A 10,000-nucleotide genomic window follows, 5' to 3' on the forward strand; every position below is an offset into this window, starting at 1 on the left:
TATCAGCAAATTGATATTGTTGTTGTTTCTTTATTTCTATTATAATAAACGTCTTACTGATACTTGGACTTGACTATAGACATTGTTTCATTTGTTATTTATTGAAGTAATTCCCTTTTTTCCGCTACTGGAATACTAAAGACCTCTGTATTGTATAACACACCATTTTTATAACGATTCTAAGCCCTTGTAGAATCAGGCTATATTCTTTTATGGTTTTCTTATTCTAAAACTCTTCAATCAATCATTCTCTTGTGTGTATATAAAGTGTTAGAATACAATAAAAAAAATATGTAAATATATTACCAATAATTGAGTTTGCAATAAGTCCATTCAGATGCCTCCGTAAGGACCAACTAATTAAAATATCCTGTAACGAGGCTTAACCCGCAGCTGAAAGTAAGAAAGAAAACACAATACAGTACTGTATGTAGAACTTTTTTTTTATTTATTTTTTTTAATATTCTTTTCACAGATATATATATATATCTATATATATGCAGCATTACAGATCCACCATAAGTACATCATTACAATGTACAGGCACTTTGAACCTAGACATAGTTAAATGGATTGTGCCTGCCATGCATTATGCATCAACAGACTGGCATAACATAACTCAGCTTTCAAATGTAAGGCTGCACCAACCAATATCACGATTCAGAGCTAATTCACTCGTTCTAGAGTATAGTTTGATAGGGCATTTTGAACAGCCAACCTTTTAATGTCTGCTCCAACTATGAGCACTAATATTGCTGGGGGAAAAAAAAAAAAAACGAAACCAGTGAAAGGTAACTCAAAAGATAATCTAGCAATATGTCAAAAATATAATTCTAAACTCTTTCTCATGCATTCTAACACACAAGCTTGCTTCGACATATACATGAAAATCAAACTGCAGCAGGAGCAATGTTTCCGAGATAATGAGCTCATTGCTCGACTGGTGGCAATAGTGGACTCACATATGAGCATGAATTGTTGGCCAAATCCCCGTATCTTCTACTGTTCATTGTTCCATCTTGCCAAGAATGTGCTCACTTCACGTCTGCATTTCCGCAGAAATCGTAAGTCCGTGAAGTGATAAGGTCAATTATTATAATTTCTGTGTAATGACTTAGATAAACCTTTTTTTTTTATATAGACTTTTAATTTTTTTTTTCTCCCCATCAAAGTTCTCTCAAAACCTCACTGCACAAAGTTCATATCCAAATATATCAACAGAAAACCATTTGCAATACTTTAACTATCTACAATACAGCATAATAAAAAATTCAGTACACCAAATCATGAAATAGAAAAAGTCTTGACAACAAAAACAGGAAATAATAAGGCACAACACAGAGCATGACTATGATGTGACAATCTGCATAAACGTCAATAACTGTCAGCCTGTACTAGTGACAACGTAAAAAATGAGAGGAGCCATGTAACATGTAACAAAGTTATGCACAAAGCTCAAAATAAAATAACCAAAATGCTAGTAAATGACTCAAATAAAAACAATACACTACACTGCTTGAGGCTATAGGTGAAAGAACTTTGCCTATCATTGGTGTAACCACAGAAGAGTGCCGACTTGTCCAGGCAGCCAAAAAAAGGAAAAAAAAGAAAAAAAAAGAAAAAGAAAAATCATACATTTTGACACAAAATGCCAGGGATCAAGTATTACTTACGAGAGAAGATATGCCTGGGTTGCTTCTTTCATATATCAAAAATGCACATACAAGCATCAGCTACTGTGAATGTTTAATCATGCTTACTTTCTCATGAGATCCTTCCTAGCAAGCCAAGGTGAGAACAGCTGACACTAACATAACCACAACAAGATGCTACTCCACCACACAACCACCTAATCAACAATATCATCCCCCCCCCCATTTATTTTTATTTTTTTACTCAGAATCATGGATGCTTAGATGCTACTTAAAAGACACATCACTGTTACAGTGGCATATTTGTGATGTACACCTCTATATACAATTTGCTGCCTATGCAATGCCTTCAACATCAGTATCACAGAGAGACATAAGCTAATAGTGACAACATAAAACAACAACTGGCCATTGTCAGCCTGCATGGTATCAATACCTGTCAGAACATCAGGGTTGTTAAGTCTAATGCATCACATGGCATGAAAACATTTGTGCAATATTACTCTGGCCAAGGTTTCCGCAAAGCATTCACACACATCACACCCAAATGTACAACATAACAGATTTTTTCATCCTTCATCAAATGGGGGCTGACTAACGAGGTGAATGATTCCGATGTATAGGGTGGTGTCCAGGTGGCAAAGGAAGTCAGTTTATGTCACTGATAACAGTTATCAAGATGTGCTCTGCTCCACCAGGGAACATTTAACATGACATAGAACACTGTGCAAATTCATCTCGCAGACTTCAGAACACAGACACGTTCTTTTGAATTCATAAAAGCTGAGTTTCCTTGGTTTGATAGTTGACAACTGGTTCTGCGGGTTGTTTCATCTTTTTTTTTTTCTTTCTTTTTTCCTCTGTAAGTTTGTAAGTCAGTAAGAGTAATTACTGAATCCTTGGCAGCAATCATGCCACACTCAAAATTCCAAGCAAGTCTGTTTTTTTTTTTCTTTTTTCTTCAGAATATTATATCACTTGTTCACTTTCTCTTTCTACCAGCCACAAGGACACAGATAAACATTTTTTTCTCCAAGAAATTTTTCACTTAACACTAATTTTGGTCTGCAAATTACTGCTCCAAATAGTCCAGAAATGTTTAAGAATTTCTCCCATTTCTTAAAATTTGGCCCTGATATATATGTACTATTTATTTTTCGTCCATCAATATGATGATTTTGTCCATGAATACAAGAATTTTTCTTTCTTTCATAAAATCTATTGAATTATCATACTCTTAATGCAATCACCTGAGCGTAAAGTCTTTATCCTTATTTAGTTGAGATGGAAGCCCTTCTCACGCGTGGCTGCAAGGAGCCTTTCCTTCATTATATTTTCAGAAGAGTAATCTGGTAACTTCAGGTAATGGACACATGTATTTACGGACGGGTAGGAGCCGTCACCAGCATCAACCTGTGGGGCAAAGAGAGGGTTGCTTAGTTAAATCAAAATAATAATTCTCAGAACAGAGATTCTTGTAAAATCAACATCTTGACCATTATATGAAAATGCAAAATAATATTCTCAAACGATTCATGAACCACATATCCAAATAGTTAGAAGAATCAAGTGATGAGAGTCAGGAAATCTCACCTTGCGAACCACAGTCAAGCGAGGATGTAGATTGGCCAGTCCACCAGGGGGCAACGAGGAGCATCCTGTTGTAAACTGCAAGAAGGCTTTTCGTTCCTCTGCAGTCAGTCCTACGAGAATATTCACCAATCTCAGGAATCCTGGGGAGTCTCTCGTGTATCCCAGTTTGGGTTCGGTGTAGGCCAAGATATCCTCTCGCGTCCACATGGGTGCCTGGTCACCACACAACATCAGCCGGAGCTCATCTGGACTAAATGCACCAAGTTTCTTCAGTGGGAACACCTGGCAGAATCCTGCCCGGAAAGCTTCCAACTGCCTTCTAATGCCACTCTCCAGAGCCCAGTTCAAGGTAAGGTCGAGATAATCCTCCACACTGTCTAGGGTCACTTCCTGGTCGGACCCTCCTGACCTGAGTTCGATGGAAGTGTAACCCAAGTGTCGTGATGGAGCAGCATATTGCATAGTGAGACACAGGTCCTCTAGCCTGACTGCTGGAGGTCCTGCTCCCTGGCTGCTGCTTGGCAATGGAAGGGCCAGGTTGTGAAGCTGGAGGCGTCGATCCTCTTCTGTGATGGATGTATCGTTGACAATCTGCTGCTTGATGGCCACGAGGGATTTGAGCTGCTGTAAGAATCCTCCACGTTCTTCATCTACTTCACATAAGTCCTCTAAGGTCAGCAGTCCAGTAAACCTTTGCAAGAAGATAAAAAGGGGGTAAGAATTACTCTCAATGGCATTTACCTCTCTTTATGAAAAAAAATAAAAATAAAATATTTCTAGAACATGATCAATAATCCTGAATATAATTAGCTAGCAACTGACATTACATATGAATCAATTCGGTAAATATGAATAAATAAGAAATACATTAATCCACAGCAGACAGATGTATTGAAATACATGATGGCTCCAGCTAGGACTAAAAGAAGGGTATCATTGCACACAAGACATGACAGTTGAAGTGCACTCACAGTCATGAAGTATTATGACTCTGTTGGCGCTAGTTTCAGAGCTACAACTTTCCAAAATCAGCCTAAACCCTTGTTTTGTAATGGATTTAAGGGAAAATATTCGTTAGGCAAGTCTGCACTCCCTAGAGGACAGAGAAAACATTTTCCCAATCCCATTAACTATTAGTCAGTGGCATCAGAAATTGCCCATCCTGACTGCCAGTAGTTCGTCTGACACCCTGTCCCCATTGGGTTAATCTTATAAAAGAATGAATAAATAAATGATCTGATTTTACACTTACCAGGGCTGAGTATCTGCAATGCGATACTTAGGAGGGTCTAATTCCAACTCCTTCTCGCTCTCCTCGCTAATGATGGACGAGGTCATGAGATCTTCCTCTGCAGGCAGAGAAGACAATCCTCCACGAGGCTTGATAGCGCTTCCAGCAATGCCTCGGTCCTTCACATTGGCAAACTCACCATGACACATGAGTTTGAGGAAAGGACGAGACAAAGGCAAGTCCACAAGTCTGTTATCCTGCAAGGTCTTGGCAAGGAATATCCCCAAAAAGGTGAAAAGTTCAACAGCTTTGTCACAAACAGAGCTATCCTGAGGAAGGGGAGCAGGGAAGAGGCCTCCCTGGCGACGGATGTAATATCCTGGGGGTCTGGCCTGCGTATCCCCATTCCCGTTTCCACCGTCGAGAGCTGGGGGGGTGATGGGGTCTGCAGTCTGGTCGTCACACAGCCACATTCCAAGGTCGGCACGCTGCAGCTCCCCTGCTACCAGTGCATAGAATTCCAGAGTGGGGCCCAAGCCGGTGCCCTCCTCTTCACGGAACTCAACCTCCAGAATGGATTTGCGTGCTGCGTGAATGTGCATGACCTAGAAGAATTGAGGTAAGGCTTAATAACGAGTACACAGAATGGCAGCAGTATTTCAAATTCCAATATCAGAAGATTTAACTGTCATTCTCTTCTACACTTTCCTTTAAGTCTATAAACCATTCTTTGGAAGTCTGGGATCATTAATCTCAACCATTCCGAGACAACCACAACTTATTATGTTGTGTGCCTGGGATGAGCATATTAAGATCTGTTTGTTTTCTGTTATTTTCTAGCAAGGACTTCTGGACTTGTTCTTACACCACACTGACATATTCATCAACTAGCACACTTCTGCTCCTGCTCCCTTAACCCTTTAAAATGTGCAGCTTATGGTTGTTATCTTCAGGCATGTGTGTTTTCTATCAATTTCTAGACTTGTGGTAAAATATAGGAGTCTATTTTGTGTATAATTATAGTGATACTTATTAGCACTTAATTAGACATAGTTACACAAGTGAAGAAATAAATAGGTGGCAATTTCAACAATAGGAAAAATGCAGTACTAAAGTGACCCCCTGTGAAATGTGCCCATCATGGAATGGTTACATATCATTTTCAAAACCTCACACACCTTCTAAATCATCCATTCTTAACCACTTCCTTCTTCTGATTTTAAACCAAAAAAAGGAAAACAAAATCTTAAAAATTTTACTGAAACAAATCTCCCTTTTGCCCACCTGCTGAGCCCATTGCAGAAGATTGGGGCCACGAGGAACGGTGACCCTTTCGTGCTTAAGTCGACCCACCCGGTACTCGTGTGGGTCATCTCGTCTTAAGCCTCCACGGCGCTCGACACTAACGTCACGCTGACTTTGGAGCCACACCAAGGACCTAAGGAAGGGAATTAAAGTCGTTGTCATCATCATCATCGTCATCATCATTACAGCCTTACAATTGCCATGTAATTTCTGTTGTTTCTATTCTTTTGAAAATCTCCTTTACCCCAATATCTCAAAAACAAACCTTAAATTCCTCTTCTCAGCATCAACATCACTCATAATGGAATTTCTTACCTCTCTGGACCAAATGCAGTGCAGTTGAAGTAAAGGTGTCTAGTGTCGAAGGGAAATAGCATGGGAGTGGCATAGGTCAGGTCTTCGCACCACGATGGAAGTGCACCACAGGCAAGGACGACAGCCTCTCCCACCTGGAAAAAAAAGTCAATAGTTAAAAAATTTCACATTCAGCTCGTCCCGTTTATTACACAAGAATACCGTCCATGACTTCTTATTATCAAACAGGAAATATTAGAGAATACTTAAAGCTCAGTACTGAAATTCCCATGAACCTTATTTAAATTGATCAACTGAAAGAGAATCAAGACAGCTAAACAATACGCACAAACTCATTAATCAATAAAACATCAAACTACGACCATGATTTTTACTAACCTGTTGGACTAGCTTATTTCCAACTTTCTTGGATTCAAACTCTTCACACCTTACTCCTAATGTATCCATTGGTGAATCTGTTTTTTCTGTAAAAGGAGATGGTAATATATATATTTCTGAAGAAGCATAGTAAATATCATCTACAAGTATTCAAACAAACTTACATCTTGCAAGAAATAACTCACAAAATATGAAGCATAATTAGACTATACATTTCTTCTAGTCAACAAACCCATTACATACATCTAAGGAATAACAGATGAACATGCCATTGACACATTTCAACCATCCACACTGTTCCCCAAAAATAATAATAAAATGACAATAACAACAAATACACAGAGGCACATGGACACACCTGCCGCAGCACTATCCTGTCCTAAAATAAATAATTGACGGAGCAGCTGTAGCACATCCTCCACCGAGGGATCTCCAGTGGCTGTGGTGCTGGTGCTGCCGGGGTGAGTCGAGCCTGACGCTTCAGTGAGGATGTTGGTTCGGGAACTGCGACGCTGGAAGGACTGGTGGCCAGAGGTTTCCCCTTCTGTGCCCTCGTCTTCCCGGGCTTCACCGTAGACAAGACTGAAATTGAGAGTATGGTTATTTGCAGTTAACTGGCATATGGCGACAGAAAAAATCTGAATAATAGAGGTTATATCTGTTGACACTTCCTTTTCATATCTTCTAAAGAAAGCTAAAAGAAGATTAAATAAAACAAAGGGATAATAAAGAATTATAAAATGTACAACCCACACAACAACAAAAAGAGAAAGAAAAAAAAGGACAACTTCTACTCACGTGTAAGTTGGCTCCCAAATCCGTCTCAATCTCTCCTGCCGCGACGGGAAATTGGCAGCATTCACTAAAGTCTGAACAACGCTGAAGATGGTTGAAGAACTCTTGGTAATGGGTACATCAACTTCCGGGATCCCTGGGAGGTTGGGTCCCCGCAAGGTGAGACTGAGTCGAGGGCCGCTCACCACCTCTGTTGGCGCGTCGCATAGGTGGTCCTCTGTGCCAGGGGCTGGGATCTCTAGGTCTGTGTATATGTAATACAGGTGACATGTCAACAAACTGAATGTGTGCAATAAATTAATAATATTCCTATCTATCTTGCTGTATCATATTTATCAATTTTTTCCCAGATCTTGTAACTTTTTACTGGTATATTTTCCCCACAAACCACAAAATCATTAAATCCAATTGACCAAATATACAATCTACCCTCATAAATGTCTAAAAAACTTGTTGCAGATAAGTGATATAAAAAAGTCCAGTACAACCTATTTGCAAAATGGCAACATAAACTTCCGCAACCAAACTCCCAACCAAACCCTTTGCTTACCCTGTGTTTGGTTTACATTAGTGCGTCCTGGACGAGGGTCGAAGGCTGGAATGAGAGCTGGGAACTGTCTCTTTATGACAAACTCATCATCCCATCCTCTTCTCTTGCCGTTGCGGACCTGATGGAACGAGGAAATCTATATCACTATATTGTTTTGCCCCAAGTCCTGCTGGAGCCACTGTTCAAGAAGCCCTCAAGGCTTCAGAGTGGCAGAATTCTGTATTACTCATCTCAAATAAAAACAGAATAAAAAATTAATTATAAAAATTGTATACATGCTAAGTATTCAAACAGCAGCAATAGTTATGTTTAGTCTATATCAAGCATTTTATTTTATGGACTTATGATACAACATATTAATCTATATACAATATATTGGCAAATTAATACCAATTAGTATTTGCTAAAATATGTCATCATAACTGAAGGAATAAATAGTTTGCAATTTCAACGAAAGGAAGAAATCAGTGATATGATTTAGCAAAAATGCCCAACGTGGAGTAGTTAAAAAACTGTTCAGTTTAGAAGGCAAAAACAACTAAGATCTATTATCATTAGGAGCAAACTTTCCAACACTCAAAAAGAAGACAACTGACAATAAATAATAAAATGCAAATATGCAAGCATAAATGTAAAATAAATACACAAATCTGAACAAAAAAAACAAAAAAAATTATAAATGAATAAACATAAACACACAACCAAACTGATGAACTAAAGCATTCCATTCTATTCTTACACTGACTTCATAGCACTCCTCTTCTTCCTCATAGTCATCATCATCGTCATCATTGTCATCATCATCATTTTCATCATCGTCAGGATCTGGCAGCTCATCATCTGTCAACTCTGCAAGGAGTGTGCTTGCCCGACAGCTTTCAAGGAAATCCTGAAAGTGGAAGGACTGATGTATCATCCCTTGAAAAAACTGTCTTCTTTAATCCATAATCAAGCAGGTCAAACTACGAAATATCAAAAACAGAACAAAAGTCCTGAGGGTCTGAGTGAGTGGCCCTAAACCAGTATCGTATATAAGAAGAAATCTAACGTTCTGGCATTCATAAAAGGAGTTTCAAGATTTCACAGAGTCCCCCCTACTCTGAGCTGGGATAAAGGACCAACATAACATCTAGCAACCCCTAAACGCATCACGAAATAAAACAGAGGGACTGCACCTACCTCTAGGCTAACTTGCTCCGAGTCGCTGGACGTCGAGGTGAGGCTCATGGTGAGCCCGTGGGGGAAGGTGGCCAGGTTGGTGGAGGGCTGGTTGGTGGTGGAGGAGGCCGCAGCGCCAGTGGTTGTGGTGGAGGTAGTTGAGGTGGTGCTGGAGGTCAGTGTCGGGTAACTCTGCGCTGTGCTCAGCAGACCAGATCCTGAGTAGGGGTATGGCATAGCAGGCATCAGTACTGGAATCCTTACCCTTGGGAAAGCTTACTATCCACAGGCTTGGAAATAACTAAAATCCTAACATCTAATTACTTTTAAAACATTAATGAGATCTATCACTTAAAAATAAACAGATACATCTATAGAGAGAGGAGAAACATCAAAACCTACAATGGACTATATTACCCTGAAAAAAAGTGATTAAGAGCTGAAAACAATAGCTTTATTACTGAACACACAACTGGCATCAAGGATTTTCTGTTACAGACTAATATCTAAACCTGTCATGACCTGAAATTTCTTGGCATTAAGCCTCCGCTCACTGTGGTCTCAACTATATCAAATATTCTGAATGACAAAGGGGATACCTTCTCCAATGACCTCTGACATGTATCTACACTTTTTTTTTCCATTTCATAAAAAAAAAAAAACATACATTAGAATACGAAGGGAAATACAAATACTAAGATCTCATTTCTATTTCCAGTTATAACAGACATAAAGTTTAATAATTTAACATCTCAAAAGCTATGTCAAAAATAACAAAAGATGCATTACCATGACATAAATTCATTGGAAAGATAAAATAAGTGTTCTACTTTATCTCTAATTGTGCATATATCATGAAAAAAACATCATGATATAATCATATGACATAAGAATACAAGATTCGTATGAAATTTTTCAAATATTAATCTGTATGATCATATAATACATTTCCTCAAAAACTTCAGCAATTAAAAACTGAACAAGAAAAAATATAAGATAATTAAATAAATTATAACAAAAAGT

At 38.8% G+C, this 10,000-nt stretch overlaps 1 protein-coding gene across 50 annotated transcripts in view; it reads right to left on the bottom strand.

Moving 5' to 3' along the window:
* Nucleotides 1-420: 420 nt before the first annotated feature.
* The window catches only part of Ufd4 (ubiquitin fusion-degradation 4-like), a 140,684-nt gene continuing 131,104 nt past the window's right edge, over nt 421-10,000 (bottom strand). For 24 of the 50 annotated variants that reach the window (XM_086539563.1, XM_086539543.1, XM_086539544.1 and 21 more), the window contains 11 exons: nt 8,999-9,195; nt 8,559-8,708; nt 7,820-7,955; nt 7,273-7,513; nt 6,833-7,056; nt 6,475-6,560; nt 6,097-6,230; nt 5,761-5,914; nt 4,498-5,081; nt 3,246-3,936; nt 421-3,065 (listed from right to left, as the gene is read on the bottom strand). In XM_086539563.1, coding sequence (XP_086395689.1) covers nt 2,928-3,065; nt 3,246-3,936; nt 4,498-5,081; nt 5,761-5,914; nt 6,097-6,230; nt 6,475-6,560; nt 6,833-7,056; nt 7,273-7,513; nt 7,820-7,955; nt 8,559-8,708; nt 8,999-9,195 — 2,735 coding nt within the window. In that variant the 3' untranslated portion in view covers nt 421-2,927. The remainder of the gene's footprint in view (nt 3,066-3,245; nt 3,937-4,497; nt 5,082-5,760; nt 5,915-6,096; nt 6,231-6,474; nt 6,561-6,832; nt 7,057-7,272; nt 7,514-7,819; nt 7,956-8,558; nt 8,709-8,998; nt 9,196-10,000) is intronic. The other 26 variants (XM_086539562.1, XM_086539537.1, XM_086539561.1 and 23 more) reach the window with 3 other exon arrangements.

This window comes from Penaeus japonicus, unplaced genomic scaffold (genome assembly GCF_977035675.1).
Source record: "Penaeus japonicus unplaced genomic scaffold, GWHDUDI00000001_assembly GWHDUDI00000009, whole genome shotgun sequence".
Taxonomy (NCBI): Eukaryota; Metazoa; Arthropoda; class Malacostraca; order Decapoda; family Penaeidae; genus Penaeus; species Penaeus japonicus.